The 18,744-nt window shown below is 36.4% G+C and overlaps 1 protein-coding gene across 2 annotated transcripts in view; it reads left to right on the top strand.

Moving 5' to 3' along the window:
- Positions 1-18,744, top strand: part of LOC115769300 (centaurin-gamma-1A) — a 76,151-nt gene that overhangs the window by 38,153 nt on the left and 19,254 nt on the right. The window contains exon 1 of one of the 2 annotated variants that reach the window (XM_030714028.1): positions 13,271-13,722. The exons of the other annotated variant lie outside the window; for it this stretch is intronic. Coding sequence (XP_030569888.1) covers positions 13,554-13,722 — 169 coding nt within the window. The 5' untranslated portion in view covers positions 13,271-13,553. Of the gene's footprint in view, positions 1-13,270; positions 13,723-18,744 lie in introns of those variants that run through there. 2 annotated transcript variants of the gene reach the window in all.

Genomic DNA, 18,744 nt, shown 5'->3' with positions numbered 1-18,744 from the left:
GCACAAGACACGCGTCACATGTCCTGTGACGGGGTGGGGTGAGTTTTAAACATTTGTTGTTTGCATTTTTCCAATGCTCGCATTTTCCTAACCATATCGCATTTCCCTATCGCTGGACTGGGTTGGGCTGGGCTGATTGAGCCAATCAAATGCGTTAGCCTTGCGTAAAATCCTTGAGCTGGCCACAAGATTAATGTCGGCCATATCCGCACATCTTGCTTTAACTTGACATTGAAATATGCCGCTCAAAAATATACCCTACCCCGAACCTTTGCCCATTGATTGATTTGGCAAACAAATTTCGTGCGATCTTAAAGCAAATTTCAGGGAAAAATTTTAATTTCTTTTCGCTTTTCCTTTGAAATAGAAAAACTGCAATTTTTTTGCAATTTTCGTTGTTGATTTAGGTCTGGACATGGCAAAAATGCGTTTTCTCTTTCGCACGTAAGGTATTCATGCTAGGTCTAATTAATTATGGACTCTTTATAGAGACGATTTATGTGGTCAATTAATATTGAGCTATTTCTTAGTCTTACCTCAGTTTACGCTAAATCTTTTTCTCTTATTCATCTGCAATGAGTTTTTTTTAATCGCTTACCTTTCTCTTCTTGTTTTTGCAGGTAAGCGTGATTGCATCAGTTGTTACTCAGATTTAAGTTACGTTCGTCGAATGACTAGGCATGTATACTATATACTCGATATATAAATTGTGCATTTAATTAGTCAACGGCGGGCCACTGATATCATTATTAAATGCTGACTCAAGGATGACCACATGCGGTTTGTCAATTGCTGAATAAATCTCTATTCAGCTAAAAAAAAAAGGGTGTATTAATGGGTTTTAAATAACAAAGCTGTGAAGGACCAATATGAGGCTGACAATGCAATAGAAGCTAAATAAAGTCCACACAGGGGAACCATGTGGGCTAGTAAATCCCTTTAAGCAGAAAACCCTAAAGAAATACTAAGAGGAGTTGCATCTAATCCAAGTAAATTGATTAAAAATGTTTTTATAGCATTGTTGCAGAGGCAGCTAGTTGCATAAGACTCTTGCTTCAGCTATATGTAGCTTTCCAGGGTATTTCATAGTCACGTAACGTTCTTGTCTGTTAACACTCGTTTGTGGCCAACTCTTTTTTGGGCTCATTCACTTACGATTTGGCACAGCAAATTGAACATGCCATAAGGCTGAACTTACATAAATTCCTGAGAAATTATCTGCCCTGTGACAGGCGCATCAAATGCTCTGCGAACATGGTATATATATCGGTTATGATGCTCATAATCTGACGGTAATGCGATCATAAAACCGTCACGCGGGAAGGCACAACATCACATAAAGTATACTAAAAAAAAATTGCAACAAAATGTCAAAATTGATTTTTTTTTTATAATATTACATTTTGCACGCTATTTAGGAAACTCTAAAGAGTACCTCGTCTCAAAAGATTTGCAGTTACACCCCTTTAAAGGAGTCAAGAAAATTGCTAAGAAATACTTTGCTAACATTTTTATTTTATGTTCCTTTTTTTTGCAAAAAAGAAGACTGTTACCTCGCCATAGTTATTTCTAATTTGAACTCTGACCTTGCGTGCAAAAGAAAAATTACTCAAGCGTGCGCCGAAAGGGGCCGAGCCGGGCCAACAATACAATATCATCCCTAAGGTAAAAAAGTGAAATATTAATTACAAGTTACGTTTAACAGAAATTCGTTAAGTGAAAGGTGAAAGTCAAGGGATAGCTACATAAACGACAACAGCTATACAAACTAACCTCTATAGCTAATATACTTTGCTAGGGTATGTGATTGATACAAATACTCGTATATTATTAAACTATTTTCGGTACATATCGGACAAATCGAACAACAAATTAAAGATATTATTGATGAATACATTTTACAGGGTATTACACTGGCCCAATCAGGCACTCTTGCTGATTTTTTCTAGGGTGTGCAGTCGTTTCGAATTCAAATAGATCAGCTTTCAATTGAATATTATTCATAAATGCAATTGGCCCAACTCAATTATCGTTTGGCAATTATCGTATCTAATTATAGATAGCTACCATATGATATGTCATCTGACGCGTATTGCATAATGCCGCAGCTGCTCGCCGAGTCCAAATCCATCGACAATAATTCCAAATATTTTGTAACGCAACAATTGCTGTGTGTTATTTAAGTACTAAATCGAAATAAACACAAATAAGCAGAATTTGCCCTCACCCATTGACCGACCCTGTGGCAATTTATAGGCCGCCCCATCTCCCACCTACCAGCTCGCTACCCCGCCCCAGCCGACCACATTACATTACACACTTTGCATTTGCGTCAGCTGTGCTCTTGGATTTACGTATCTGTATAATTGTGCTGGCATATATAGAGAATCAAATACATATAATTTAATTGTTTCGAGCTAAAGAAAATACTCGTCATAATAATTATATTTTCTTTTCGACTTGCCAGCGATTTTCATCGTCGAGTCAAATAGCCGCCAGCAAAATGAATCTAAAAGAAAATTATATTCCACGTCACGGAGCGTGTGTGTACCCTATAAGACCTGGTATACTATGCATGGCATATTTAACTTGGCATTTGTCTAAACAAAATTGTTTATTATGAGTAAATGCATAATGTGACACTCCCATCACTTTGTCTAGACCAGGCAAATGTTCTTTAATGTCGTCGGTCTCTTTTCTTTATACTTTGCCAACAACATTTTATTAAATAAGTTTTCCTATTCTGTTTCGCTATCTACGAGGATCTTCTTAGGCTAGATATAATAAATAATATTGGGAAAATGTCTTCTTATGTATTCAAAGACTTTTTCGACTTTGTATTTCATAGAACAGATTTCAAGTAAAAATACAATTTGATTCTTCTTTATCGTCTTCGCATTTAAATTCTTACTTATTTGAGACAGACATTCATTAAACAAAATTCTAATATTATTTTTTTAAATTAAAGATAATGTTAAATATTTCGAGTCTCAAATTCTACTTATAATCAAAATAATTAATATTTAATATTCCTCAAAATAAGTATGAATATTTAATTTTAATCAAAATAATTATTATTTCATTCAAAATGTTTTTTTTTTAAATCAAAAAAATTATGAATATTTATTTTGTTTCAAAAAAATTATGAATATTTTAATTAAATAAACAATATTATATTATATATTTAACACTGTAACTTATTTTATCCTGCCATAATCGCATAATATCAAGTCCAAAACTATTAAATGTGTTTTTTAGGATTCGAAGTTTCATAAATTGGACACATTTTAGATCGTGTTTTATTCTCGAGTTTGATACGACTTGTAAAATATTTAAATTCAATTTGCAGCTTACATTTTTATGCTCAACTATGCATGTTAGGGCATTTGAGCTTCGTTCTCCCCGGAGACAGCTTAAATTTATGTATTTTTAGGCTCTTTTGAAAATTAAATCCAATTTGACTGCTGCGCCAAAGTCGCTTGCGGCTCCCCAACAAACTTGGGCTCAAGTTGGGGCTGTCACAAACATGCATAGGAGGAGAGCGAGATGGGTAGAGCGTGTGAGAGAGATACTCTACCTTTTTTTTGGGGCGGTACTTAACATATTTGCATTGACAAGCAGACACATATACATAAATTTTCAGCTGAAGCGGGAGCATTGGGAATGGGTCCCATTAAAATTATTGATTTTCTGCCGTCTGCAATTTTGCCCTTTGGCCACGCAATTGCCCCAGCCAGTGTCCCCCTTTCACTCCTTCCCCTTTTTAACGCTACACATTTCAATTAATCAACTCAATTTGCGTTTAAAGTGCAAAGTGCAGAGTAGGCGAATATAAAAGAAATGCACTTACAGATACCCTGTGAGTAGCTCGAAAATAATGCGAAGAGGAGAGCAGGCTGTGACTGCTTGCCAACCATAAAAAATTAAGTTTTTCTAGTGTTCTTGGAACTATAAACCTAATTTTCCGTATCAGACATATATGTTTATTTAGAGTAAATGAATATATTCCTTTTGCTAAGCTGTAAGCTGTATATGTTTATAATTTTAAATAACAAATCTTATATTATTGAAATTTATTTTTTGGTGTGAAGCGAAAGCCTAAAAAGTATTTCAATTTATTGAAACTATGCCAGGTATTCAAGAAGCCTTGGTATTAATAAATATAAATATAGCTCCTGTATTAAATCTAGCGCTTGTAAACTCCGATTTTAATATGAATAGGCTATTGATATATATTCATTTTTCTTTTAATATTTTTTTGTTCGCTTTTAAAATACTTTATCAACATTTTAATATACCCTTTTTAATAAAACACAGGGTACACGTAAGTTGATTAAGCTAGCGGACAGTCAGGGACAGCGACCATTTTCTGCAAGGGGCTTGGCGTGCCCTGCGCCCCTTCGCCTTGCTGTAAATGTAATAATTATGTCAAGTCGCATTGTTGCACATTCCAGAGTCGCTACGCTTTGTCTTTGCTGTTGCTCTCTGTCTCGCTCGCTCCTCTGCTCACTCTTCTCTCTCTTAGACTTACTCGCTCCTCTCTTCCTTTTCGCTGTCCAATTTCATGGATTTCAGGTTATTTCATGTTTCTTGCAGCGTTTCACGCTTGAGTACAACAAATTGGCGAATATTAGATGTCGGGCGTAATATTTTATGAGTTTCTTATGCCCATCCAGAATTGAAGTTGGCAATTTTCGCAAATTATGAATTATTAATTGTGGCATCCCGAAAGGGTTGGGTTACCCAGCGTCTAATCTAAGCGCATTTGGCCCGTGAGAACTAATGCGCTTGTAATTGCCGAATTTGGGGTGAATATCTGAGCATGAATATGAATGTGCAATTGAACTGACTGCAACTGACTTTAATACCAATGCAGATTACAAATTTATGAATATGAAATAAGCTATTTGAGCTCATAAATTGAAGCGAATCGAATCGAATGAGTTTCTAGTGGAATTTAGGGCACCATTTGCATTTGCAATTTTTTGGATATTTCCAAGACATTCAATTCAGTCAGAGAAAAGTTGCGCGAATATGTATTTATTTGAAGATCCATTCAAGTTCACGCCTAGAATATTCAGTGACAAAATTAAGTATGCAATTTGTCAACCTGAGAAGGAAATTCATGATTAAATTCACAGATTTCTGTATACAAGAACTCAATAAAAATTCATTTAGAAAATATCCAGTCAAAAATTAATGAGTAAGAAATTTATAGCCTGTAAAAGAAATTCTTAATTAAAAAACCGTTTTATATTCCGAAATTCGTGAACACAGGAACCTTGCAGATTAAAGACACGAAATATACATATTTAAAATTTTCAGTGAACAAATTAAGTATATAATTTCTTACTCTACGAATAAAATTCATAATTGAAAAACTTTTTACAATCCGAAATTGTTGAATAGTCAGAGAAAAATGATGAAGTATGAAATATATTAATTAAAAATTCTTTATATTTCGATACATTCCCGAATATAAGTACTGCTTCTGATAATTAATAAGTAAAATAAAAAACAGTTCAAACAGTTGCCCAGTTTTTGATTCTGGGAAAAGTCGTTTGGCATATTCATTTTCAAATCTGTTCGAACAGTTCCACAGTTTTTTTTTATTTTTCTGAAAAGAAAGTAATGCAAATTCATTGTTTAAAATAGCGAGTCTCTGCTCACAGTTATAAATATCACTCGCATAGAATCACACATATGATGCTAGAATATCTCGTGAATCATCTGCTACATGTGTGTCTTTGTTGTAGTGAATACTTGAATATTTGTTGTGAATAAACACTGAATAGTATATGGGGCCATCTATGAAATGAAAAGAAAAAACTTTCTCTACTAGATTTTTGATTACTTGTTGTTTCCGCTGAACCCCCTTTTGAATTTCCGCTTAGAAAAAAGCAATTATAATCATATGCGTGCAACTAAATCGAATGTATAAGTCTTGTCATGAGTTTCAGATTCATTAACTCATCACCTCCCAAAAAAGAAATATGACAAATTGCGAGAGATAAATTGAGCTGTCGCTGCGAGTGTGTTAAAGTTTCATAATGAACTAATAAAGCTGCCAAATATTTGCGCAACAGCAGCAGGAAATCAGTGGGAGAGTGGGCAGAGGGCGACAGTGCGGAGGGGTGGCAACCAAAGAGTATCAAATGACATTGAGAGTCGTCTGTAGTGGGCAGCGGGTGCTGCATTCGGTGGTTAGCCTCATGTTGTATTAAATGACCAAAGCTCAAGGGAAACCTAATTTGTTAAACACACACACACACACACACTCACACAGCCACACAGGCAAGACTAGCATTTAAAATCGCTAAGGGTGCAGTTAGGATTTAGGGGCGTGTGTGTGTGTGTGGGTTGTGTGTAAAGTCAACAAGCGCACCCTCAAGTCAATTAGCCGCACTACAGCAATAGGGCTAGTTCAGCTGCTTCCTCTTCTTCCAGCTGTACTTGAGCTTTTAACCCTTGATGAACCGCGCTCAGTTTGTTGTTGCTTAACGCGTTGATTTCTGTGCGAAAAAAAAAAACACAATCATGCGCCGCGGAAGTAGCTCAATTCCAAACGAAAGTGTCGCAAATCCCCGCGCAATGTGTCAGTCGCGAATCTGGAGTGGGACAAAATTTTTTTTGTGCGCTTTCAGTACCCTTGTTGAGGGTATATTAACTTGGTCATGAGAAGTGTAACACATGGAAGAAACGATTTCCGAACTCTTAAGTTATCATATTCCAGATCAGTATTAACAGCCGAGTCGATTGTGCCATGTTTATGGCTACCCTACCATAGAACAAATATGTATGTACGTACATATATGCACATATAGATGTACGTGCATATGTGTATACACATATTTATGTATGAAGACTTGTACTGTTAGGCAAAGCGAAAACCACTAACGCAATCAGAACGACGAAGATAGCAAGATACTGCTTTGCTTTTTCTCCCTTCGTATATGTAAGGATGCCTCTTCAGATAACACCGGTGTCGAAGCTGCACAGACATACTCACAAAAATAACTTTTTGTATGTATGCCGGTGTATGTCATGTGCTTTGAGCGCAGTAGTTCACGTCTTTCTTAGCTTTCGTTCCCCCCGCACATCCCTCAAATTAACGAAATATGAAGATGAAAGCCATCAGCTGCCGATTATGTGCGCCTGGTTTTCAGTGATGGCACCTTACGTTTATCTTAAAACCTGGCAGGGCTATGTTTATAATTAAAGCCATGTTGTGTTTTGTTATTAATATGATTTCACATATTTAAGTTCGACATTCTTAAAATGCATCTAGAAAATAAGTTAGGAATTAAATGCCGATCTTGAAATGATTCACTATTTTAGATGCATTTCGATCAAGATCTTCGATTACCCACAAAAGATGATTTAATTTAATTTTAGTATAATAAAACTGTGTTGATATTTTCTGTATCTTAGTTGATTCTGTATCTTAATATCTCTTCAAGATAGCACCTAATTTTCCTGAACTAAAGCATTCATTAAAAAATAATGGATAACTGTCGGATGATTTTGTCTTTTTCAGCCAGAGTTGCTTTGTAAATTCGACACATCGCTATTCGGCCACTTCTGTTATTTTTTTTAATGCAACAACAACACTGTTAACGCAAGGGAATAATATGTATTGATAAATGTGCATTAAGCCCCAAAAAAAGCATGGAGATTTACAGTTCATGTGTGATTGCGCACATATGTGTGTGTTAGGGAAAGCGAGATAGCAAGATCAGTACAATCTATTCCTAGTCAAATTAAAAGGAATTTTATGATAAAAACACCATCAGCCGATACAACTATATGTTATGCATATAAGGGGGGACTTTGTGATTTTCAGAGAAATGTGAATAAAACGTATGCTTCCAGCAACGCAATTTCTCCCATATTCTAGCAACCACGTCTTCATCGCCGGAACCTAGTCAAATGGCTCAAAAACTTGTATACGTTTTCCTTCAGCATTGTACATCAATTACTTAACAGAACCAAATTTAAATAAATAACATTAGTTCCCCTTATATTTGTGTCCACCTGCGGGGCATTCCTGTTCGCCTGGTATTTAAGTAACATTTCAGTATAAATCTCTTGACTCAGCCGGCGTTGAAGGCTCCCCTTTCGGGTATGCAATGAAATTTTTCGGCAGCTGAAATTTCTTGTCGACATCCTAGTCATTTCTGTTCGCCTGGTATTTTAGAATAAATTTAGAAACATTTTGACAGCCACCACCTTCCGGGTATGCAATGTTTCTTCTGCCAGCCCAGTGCAACTAAGGAATCTGTAACCACATAGCCCATGGAAATAAAATCCGGGAGTTTTTATAACATTTATAAATTTGTTGCTTCCTTTATTATTTATTAGTCTTCATATTATGCAGATACAAGTAAAAGTTAGAATTGTAGTTTATTTAACTGTAAAGGGCTTTGTTGAAGTCGTGGGAGTCCTTGCAATCGATCGCAGTCCTTAAATTTTCAATCTGAAAAGATAAAGAAAACACACACATTTAGTGAAGAAGAGAAGAAGAAGAAGGGACATAGCTCGGTTATATCGAAACCGAATTTTAAAGGGTATACTGCGTTAGGATCATAGGACCTCATCGAACTGCTTCAAAAAATTAGGTGGTCATCAAAGAATCATGGACTTGGTAAATTTTCAGTTCCGAGGTGCAAGGAAATTTGGCTGAAATCACAAAATTACAGTAAAATTGCAATATCTCTGAAACTTGATGTCCTTTGGCCATTTGGTAGCACTGGTCAACACCATTTTTTTGACCGAGTTATGGGCCATTTTGAAAACTTTTTTGTCTAAAGGACTTTTGTCCTTTGGGTTGTAAATTCTTAAATGTGAGGGTGAGGACTATCTTCCAACCAAAGGATATCAAATGATGAAATCGACCCGAATTTTTTTCGTTTTGGGCAATTTTGCGACTAAAATCCTCTGGAACATGTTAGTGAAATTTGTTGTCGAAACATGAAAGTCCTCGAATGCAAATCTATAGTCCTGATCCCCACGAGCTCTAAAAGATATATCCTTCCGATATCCTTAAGAATATGGCCGAATTATGGCTATAAAAAGAATGTCCTTTATAAAAAGATGGACATATCTTAGGAACTACAAGGACGAATTCAATATTCATCGGCTAGTTGATAGGTCTAATCAGGATCTGCAAGGATACAGCCGAGCTAATACATAAAATAAATATCCCAATATCTTGGCTGTTTGGAGGACTTTCGCACTTTTCTTTGCGTATTTTAAATAGGCAGGTTAACGACAGTATGTTGCCCAAAGAACGTCCTGATAGTCCTTGAAATGGCCCTGTTACGACCGACTTTGTTATGATATGCTTTTTAGAAAAATAGCTCTGCTTGGCCATATCCTAGCGGATTAAGGACTTGGTGTGTTCGAATTGTAAGATTTTACCTGCACTAAGAATCTTACGATAAGAAAACTACAAGGACGATTAAGCTGTGCCTTGGCCGGCTGTTTGACACATAACCCGTCAGGATTCATGAGGTGTATGTATACCTCGTTTTCTGCAGAGTCTGTTTATGCACATGATTCGCTGTGCTTGGAGGATAGCCGCACATGTGGTATTAATTAACACAAGATCAATGGGAACTTAATTTGTTTAATATGCAATGCAATTAAAACTGCTAACGGTGCACTTAGGGGTTGGGGGAGAGGTGTGCGAGCTGTCTGTAAGGACGACAAGCGCAACCTCAATTAGCCCTGCCCCAGGAGTAGGGCTAGTACAGTTGCTTCTCCTTCTTCTAGCTGACTAGAGCTTTTAACCCTTAAAAGCGGCAGCAAATTATATTAACCTCACTTAGTTTTTTGCTGTTTATCGCAATGATTTCCGTGGCAAGAAAAAAAAACAAAAACATTTGCTACTGAAGTAGCTCAATTGAAAGCGAAAGTGTCGCAACCCCCCCTGAGGGTATTCGCCCACACCCACCCGCATTGCAACCCCTCGCAATGTGCAACATTTGTCAGGCGCAAATCTGGACAGGGTAAGAAATTTCTGTGCGCGGACAGGGTGTGCGTTAGGACCAGACGACGCGCCCTGTTGAACGTCTCCGGGACGCAGGTTGATTAGAAATTCCATTAAAATTCCATAAAAAAGAAAACGAAATGAAAGTTAGCCGCGCCCGACTTTAATACCCTGTAACTATTACAAATTGATGAAAAGGGGTTGGTTGAATTGTTTATTAAACGAGAAGCCCGTTTGCTCAAAATTAAAACTAGTCCAGGTTTTAAAACAGGTTGATCTTTGGTTCAGCTTATATAACGATATGTTTATTAATAAAAATATATACATTTTTTTAAACTTAGCTGTGATATTTGGTATATGCAACTACATTAATACCATGTTAAGGCTTTACAAATAAAAATCAAATACTAATTACAAAAGTTATTTAAGAATGAATTACTTATAAAGTGGCGCTAAGGGAAGACAAAATGAAAGTAAGCATGTGTTTGTCTGTATAGAAGCATGTTTCGGCAGTTAGCTACAGGGTATCTCATAGTCTAGCATTTACGTTAGCCACAACCTTATTTGTTCAGGGGTGCTGGCTCAGAACCAGTCAAAGAACTACTAACGCGACAATTTCAAGTTCCATTGCAAAATCGCGTGTGACTTTCGTCTGTCACTTGCTCTCTCTTTCTCCCTTTCCTCCCCCTTTCTCCGCCCCGTCCTCTTCTCCTACTGCTTGGCCAATGTCTAATTAAGTCGCAAAGTGTGTCCCTGCTCTTTGGGATGGTTTCGTGCCGCGTCGCGTCTGGTGCGGCGTGTGGCCCCGATAAGTGAGGCGAGCGTGTCAAATTATCGACCATATAATGCAGTTCACGTGTCCCAAAGAAGAAAAAGAAAGAAAAAATACAATCCGATTGCCCCTGCGACATTTGCGTATATTACATATAAGTGTGTACCTCGTTTGTAATCTGCAGTGAACTCTAGTTTTGCATTTGTTGTAAAACTCGAGAGTGCTCTTTTGTTGCTCAAGGTTTATGGAAATGCGATTATAAAGTTAGATTTAAGATAAGCTTCAGCTGAAATTCGAGCGATCTTGATAAAAACAAGGCATTTATATAACGGACATTAATAAGCTCTGAATGGGTTCTGCATGCAGTATAATAATTTGCTTACCCGACTTTAATAAGCTGTTCATATCATTATTTACCACTGAATTATTAAATATGCCCTTTTTTTCTTTGCGAAACTGTCAAGAAAATGATAAGCGAAAAATATAATTTAATGGATTTAACTGGCTTTTTTGTGTGTAGAACATTAAGAGTTTCTGTGGAAGATTTTTCAGTGTAGGCAGTAATTATTCTTAAATAGCAAATATACTAATCCATTTACTTAACTCGATAGCTATCAGATATCAACAGTAGCAACTCGAAGCTCATTCAAACCCCAATCAGCTCTTAGATTAGCTTTTTAAGGTAATCCTACCAAAGGCACTCAATAAAACATATTTCATAGTAATTCTAATAAAATTTATTCATATAGTACTCATTCCCATAGCACTCAATTCTATAGAACTCATGCCTGTAGTACACGTACTCAGCCTATAGTACTGGTACTCTTGCCTTTAGTACCCGTGCTCATAGTATTCATTGCTAAGGTACAAATAGCTCTTGGTGCACCTGAATATAGGGTATTCAATCATATACATAGTACTTCATAATATGTACTTGTAGTACTCAAATCCCAAGTAGGCTTCAGCTATAGTACTCATACCTCTGTTTATGGTACTCATATCTGTCTATACTATGGTACTTATATCTATAGCCCCCTATTTGTCATATAAAACTGAAAATCTCATTTTATTTCCACCTGAAGCGCAAGCAAATCAGACTTTATAGGATTTCAATCAATGCGACTTTTTCCACCTTTTTGCCAATGCATGAATTTTCCGCTGCACTTTCACGAATTACATCTATATCAGCATTGCATAAATCTCATTGAGGAAAAAATAAAACCAAATACAATACAATAGTCGACAAATTGTTGTGTATAATAATAAATATATCGTATAATGCCACATGTTCGACTCGCGGCTGTTGCCGTTTTCGCTCCCCACCCTCTGCCCCTCGCTTGCTCATTCAATAGGAAGTGAATTTTTGCAGCAGCTCCCATGCGGCCCACTAACCGAAACCCCAACTAAAAACAATAACAACAACAAACGCTGCCAGAGCGAGCCTCTGTGCTGGACGGGAGGGTAACATGCCACCCCTCGCCCACCGCATATTATCATTATTATTAACAGCGCAGCAGCCAGTTGATGATTACCTCTGTGCAAAACAACAACAACAACAACAAATGCTTATTATTGCATTTTGATTTCCGTATGGGGATTTTATGACGCACCCACTCTCCCGCTCTCTCTCTTGCGCACCGAATGAGCTGGGAAATATTAACAGCGCTCTGTTAAGGCTGTTGCGCTTATCACAGTCAAAAGCGGCGGTCGGCTTGCGAATTGATAAAAAACAGTAAATAAATAATACATTTATTGGCATGGCAATGAATCAGGCCAAGCTGCATAAGTGTACCCAAAATAACAACAGCTTGATAAGTTGGTAGACAATGGCATTTCCGTTGTTGATGCAGCGGAAGTTCGGTTTTTTTTAATAAAAACTGACAGCGTGTCAAACAGCAAAAGCTGCTTTAAAAAATCGAGCTATGCATTTTTTTTTGTACTTGGTTAATTGCAGCTGTTACCAGCACGTGCTAAGCTCAGCTGCCTTTGGCCAAGCCGAGCGTCAGATGTTACCTGACTAAAGGTAAACATTAACCGACAACTGTTATGTTACTGGCAGGCACCAGTAACAGCGGCCGCTCTTACAGACTGCAATTACAGCGCGCTCACAGTGTCCACTGTTATTGTACAGACAGGCACCGGTAACAGCGGCCGCTCTCAACAGCCGCGCTATAAACGAACGTTCGTTTGTGTTGGGAGAGCAACGTCTGCTGTTACCACTGTTGAGCTGTGAGTGCGTTCGCTGTACAAATTTCCCATCAGTTCAGTCTCGACAGGCGTGCTTTCTAGACGTGTATCGCGGCATTTGTGTTGGTCGGTTTTCCGCTTTTAGGGTCTCGCGTCATTTTTCGAGTTTTAAACAAAAATATTTGACAAAGTCAACAACATTGCGATGTCGTCAATTATATAAATATATATATGAGGTCTTGTGCCGAATTAAAAATGCAAAATGACTAAACAATAGCCACAATAAAATGAAAAAGAAACAGCATTAGTCATAAAATTTGTTAAGATGCAAAACAATTTGTGGTCGCAACAAACCCAAACAAATTGCAAAAATGTTGCCAATTAGTGCAAAGCAAAGAAATAGTTGAAAACCCAAGAGAAGTGTAGATAAAGAAATTAAAAGGATTACACAAAAATAAACACACAAAACAAAAACAAAATAAAAATAGCAATTGGCAAAGTTCAATTTAAAAAGATTGCCCATTTACATTGCCAACACGCGCAACACCCGCAACAATAATAACAACAACAACAACAGCAGCGCAACAGTTAAATTTTAACATCATGTTAGCCGTAAAAAACTTCTTTCTGCCAGAGCGCACCAAGGCGCCGGAGACGCCGCAGCGCTTCTCGAGGATGCCAGAAGCTTTCCTGCGCTCCATACGCCGCAGATCCTTGCGCGTTAAGCGCGCCAAAAGCTTAGTTGTGCCGGAACGCGAAAAACGCAAATCAGGTGAGGTACAGTGTCGATGTAAAAGCGACCAGCAGCCGGAAAATGTGTATTTAAGGAAAAGCAACCGATTAAAAGGAATTAAACAATAGCACTTAAAGCCAAGCTTCAGCCTTTAAGAACAAGTAGAGTTTTGCAGGTTTTGGTTTTCGTTGAAAGTGCTTGCTAAACAATTTAGCTTTGAGCAGAGTTTAAAGTTTTAAATTGGTTAGTTTAGAAAATTTCAAGAGTTTTTTCCTTTACTTAACTGGGCTGTCTGAGTTTTAGGGTCACTTTATCAGAGTTTGGACAAGTATTTTGAACTATATTTATGACGAAGCTCAAGCCGGTTCGAGCATGGCTAAGTAAAGCTACACATTATTCTACTGCTAAAAGATTTAGAAAAAATGCTATAAACACATAAAATAATGATAAAAAATACCTATAATATAATATATATATATAATCATTATAGCCCGATAGATACTCCAAATATGCTTTACTTATTGTCAGAAAAATCATATATTATAAAATGATACTTATGATATTGCAAGTAGAAAGAATATATTTTAGAACTTCCTTTAGAAAACTATAAAAAAAATCCTCAAATTTCGATTTTTGTAAATTACCTATGAATATGAAAAAAAAAACTCTTTTTAAAGGGAGCATTTTAATTCTTATAATAATCTAATTTCGGAAACCCATACTATTTTACGAAAAACCACTTTAAATGATTTGTAAAAAATGATTCTGTAGAGAAATATTTATTGGTTTTCCAAAAACGCCTTTTAAGATCCAGTTTTATAGAGTGTTTTGAAATAATAAACAGTTCCTTCACAGCATATCCATAAGAACTCAACAGTACTTTTAGTACTCTTCCATGAAAACCAGAAAAAAAAAATCTGCATTCTATGTTTTATTTTCTTATATTAAATGGAACCAAAAAAGCTTGAGAAATTTATAGATAAGTTTCCTTTAAATGACTCAGTTTTTAAACAAATTTATAATTTTGTACAACAAATGAATATTTTTTAATTTTAACTCAAAAAGGGTTTTGTCAATAAGCGTTTCATGTAAATTAACTATAGTGTGCAAATGTTTCCCTAAATAAATAGCTTTAGCAACATTTTCCATTGGGTGCCATTAAAACTGTTTACCCTGAACCCAAATATTACCGTTATTTGGACTTAACTTAAAGTAGGTCCCATTAAAGTATAATTTTATTATAATTAGTTGATTACATTTTGCACATTTATGCAAGTTTTTAATTGTGAAAAACAAATTCAACCGCTTGATGACCTTGCGAAATAGACAAAAGAGTTGCCTCAAAAAGAAACATATATATATTTAAGAGAAAACCCCATTAAAAATGGCACTTTGCGTGTCAGGTGTCAATGTTTGGCAACATTAAACAAAAACAAAAAAAAAAAAAAACAAAGAAAAATAATAATTATAATGCAATTTGACATAGTTTGCCCAGTTCCGCGAGGTGTTATGTCAAAGTCTGGCCAACACATGACAGCGCTATAATAATACTATGTACCCGGTCTACTCAAAGAGCCAATTTGCATAAGCATCAAAATGAAAAAAGAAATGAAAATGAAAATGATAAAGAAAATAATAATAATGTCCATTGTCTCAGTTTTCTAAAGTTGACGAATGGCAAATCAAGTGAAAGGGCGAAAGCGAGAGTTGTAGAAGGCAAGAAAATATACCCCTTACCCTTAGAAGTGGGGTCTTTTGTGACACCGTAACACTGACTCACATTTTGAGCCAGTAGCCGTGACAACACGTTAAGCACTCAACACATGCAATTATCGATTCCCAAATAATGCGGGCGAGCACCGAAAGCCTTGCAAGTGAAGGTAGGCCAGAGACACGCTGCAATCAATGCCAGCTACTGACGTCAAAGTCAAAGAGTGCCCGAGGCAAACCGAGGAGAACTGTGAAAATACTGGGTGGAACTAGGGGGCGCCTATCTCTGGTCGCATCTATTGCAGGGCTGGTTAAGTGCTTATGGCGATAGATAGAATGAGAGACTGTCAGACTGTCCTCTGTGGCTTGCAAAAGTGGCGTGAGACGCGTTTGGGTCTAAAGAATAGAACTAAAGATTTGAACGTGTGATATTTTAAGAGGGGAGGGTTACGAAATAATAATTAATAATATAAAAACAAGCGTGGGAAGCTGTTTGCTAAAGATGTTAGTCACAGATATTTGCCTAAAAGCTAAAGATAAAAACTAGCTATCGATGTATGTTCTGTTTAAAAGCATGTAGAAGACACAAGAGGTTGAACCTGCTAATTTTTTTTAACAGTTCACAAAGATATTTAAGCATTATGGATTGGGAAATCAAAAGTTTTCCCGGAATATATCTTTTATTTAATTTCTTATAGTGGCTACAGCTGTTTGAACCTGCAACTTGCTACTTAACAGTTCTAATATATACATATGGATATTCAGCTAATACAATTTTGATTGGAAATCATAATTTGTCCATAGATAGATCTTTTGATTGGAGTTATTTTTAGAAATTTGTCAAAGTTTCTATTCAGGGACTTGTACCCGAAACCCCTTTGTATAAAAGGCTAATGTCGAGAGTCAATAAGTTCCTTATCGATTACTTTTTTCTTAGCTTTTCCTAAGAAACTAAGCAGATTACATCAGATTTGCCCGGAATAAGTATAATATGCTATATTTAACTCATTTCCTTAGCAACTGTTGTTTCAATCGACAAATGTTCAATGTGACCCCCACACGTACTGCTCCCAGTTGCAAAAATGCAAGTCTGTATAAAAATCTGGCCACCTTTTGCTATTTTTGCTAATCTCATTATTATTTCTATATATAAACATGTCGTATATAATAATATTCCATTGTGCTGATTTACTAGATCTTAGTTTTCTTTCTATCTGTCCATTTGCAGTGGCCCCAAGAGGGGCCCCTAGATAAGATAGGTCTCTGCTACTTCTTCTTTAACTTGTTTATTTGATTTATAGACTTTACGGTGTAGTATATTCTATTCATTTGCGTTCATTCACTTTGCAATTTGTTAATTAAATATAAAAAACTTGCCCTACCGATAAGACTCTCTTCAATACCTAGACTCTCCATTTGGTATCTTTGATATGCGAAGTGTGCTCCAATTTCCTGCGGCTATTCGGTTGACTTTTCAAAGACCTTGACGCTTCGCTGACGTTCTAACATGGGAATGGGAATCAGATGTGATCTACGTATGTTGATATCGACAAAAGCTGGCGAGACTTTTTTTCTCAAACGCTTAAAACACGTTTCTTTTGATTTTATTTTTTCGCTTATTTTTTTTTTTTAAATACTTTTTGCTGTTGCTTAAAATTTAACATTTTATTTCTTTTTGTTTAAGAACCAGCAACAAAAATAAATTGTAGCACATTTTGCGCGAACCGAAAAAAGCTGCAGAACGTTGCCAAATGAAAGAGCAACAAAAAAAAAAAAACAAGTAATTAAAATAATACGCAATTGTTTATGCTTAATATACAAAACCGGTTCTCGCGACTTGTCAGTGCCTGTGTATATATAAATTAAGCAAAACGAAGCATCAGCTACATTGTGCAGATCATGGACTCATATGGATGAGACGCCTCTATGCGCTTCTCAACAACATTAGCAGTGTACTACATGAGATCATGCGGCAATAAATGTTGAACTTTGCTCATGTACTGGCAAAAGTTTCACTAGCATTTTGGTTCCATGCAACGCTCGACTATGGGAAAAGTTTTAGCAACGAGAAAAAAGTGAAAACTGTGACTTTTTCTGTTTTCTATTTCCTCTGCTAATGTCACTTTAATTGCTTGAATCTGAAGTGTTGCTCACTAATTGAATTTAATCGCATTCTTTGCATATAGCCAAATCTTCAGTAACTCACGCCTACACACTGACCTCTAAAAGTTCACAACTTCCTTGCGTCCAATTAAACTCTATAGAACTGTCCGTAAAATTCATCTATAATGTGACTAAAGCTGAATTAATGCGCAGCCCACGACAATTAAAGCAACGCCCACTAAAAACTGGCAAAAAAAAAAAAAAAAAACAGACACACGTCTTGGCGTTTGCCTTTTAAGGCTCACTGTAGAGTTGACTAGTTTGAGTTGACGCTCCGGTGTTCTTTTTTTTGGGCACAGTCGCTGCTTGAGTCATGTTTGGTTAGAATCAAGTTAGTTGGGCGTCAAATCAAGCGACACGCGTCCAACGATTGATTGCAGCGACTGTTTGACTTCAATTCGAAGCGTTGCCATTGAGCATCATTAATCATTCCAGACTTCACGGCCAAGACAAACGAGCGTCGGTTCTTTTATGGGCTCTTCAGTTTTTGGGCGCACTTCCATATATGTTCAGTGTATGCGACAGCATTTAACAAATGGTGTTAAATACGTTTGTTTCTCTATATGTAACTACTAGTTTGTATATAATTATTAGTTTTCGACTTATACAGCGCACGCGCCCGTTCTCTAAATGCACCTTTTGATCTACGCTTGTCTGTAATTATCTTCATATAGTTCTTTACCTTTCTCTTTTGTCTACCGTGTAATTAATGAAGTTTACTTTTTCTGATCTTGCCCTAAACCAGGTATGTTAATTTTTAATAGGCAGTTGACCAATATTCATGTCTTTATCAAAAAAAATAATATTGAGGCCATTTGGTTGGGTCATGCAAGTCATAATTGTTACGGTTGGGGGTTTGGTTAAGATAAGTCAAACATTATTATTAGAAATATGATATATGATAGAAATAGGTTTGATATGCGTTTGTTTGCATACTGATTAGATCGTTTTCAGCTGCTCTGTTTATAAGAAAGTTCTTCATATACAGCTGTTGAAATGCTTACAATTCCCGAGTGTATGCAATAGATAATAGACGTTTGTTCCTTTAATACTTCATTTTTTACTATTCACTACTATCGCAACCTAATAATAAGCAGAGAGAACCCCTCTTCAAATGCGCGTACTTTACTTATAGCTCTTAAATTTCTTACAATTCCCAACTGCTTCTAGTCTCAGATGTGTGAACCT

The sequence above is a fragment of the Drosophila novamexicana genome, unplaced genomic scaffold, assembly GCF_003285875.2.
Source record: "Drosophila novamexicana strain 15010-1031.04,08,12 unplaced genomic scaffold, DnovRS2.1 tig00004549-arrow-arrow-pilon, whole genome shotgun sequence".
Classification (NCBI taxonomy): Eukaryota; Metazoa; Arthropoda; class Insecta; order Diptera; family Drosophilidae; genus Drosophila; species Drosophila novamexicana.
This window is presented reverse-complemented; position numbering and strand designations above follow the sequence as displayed.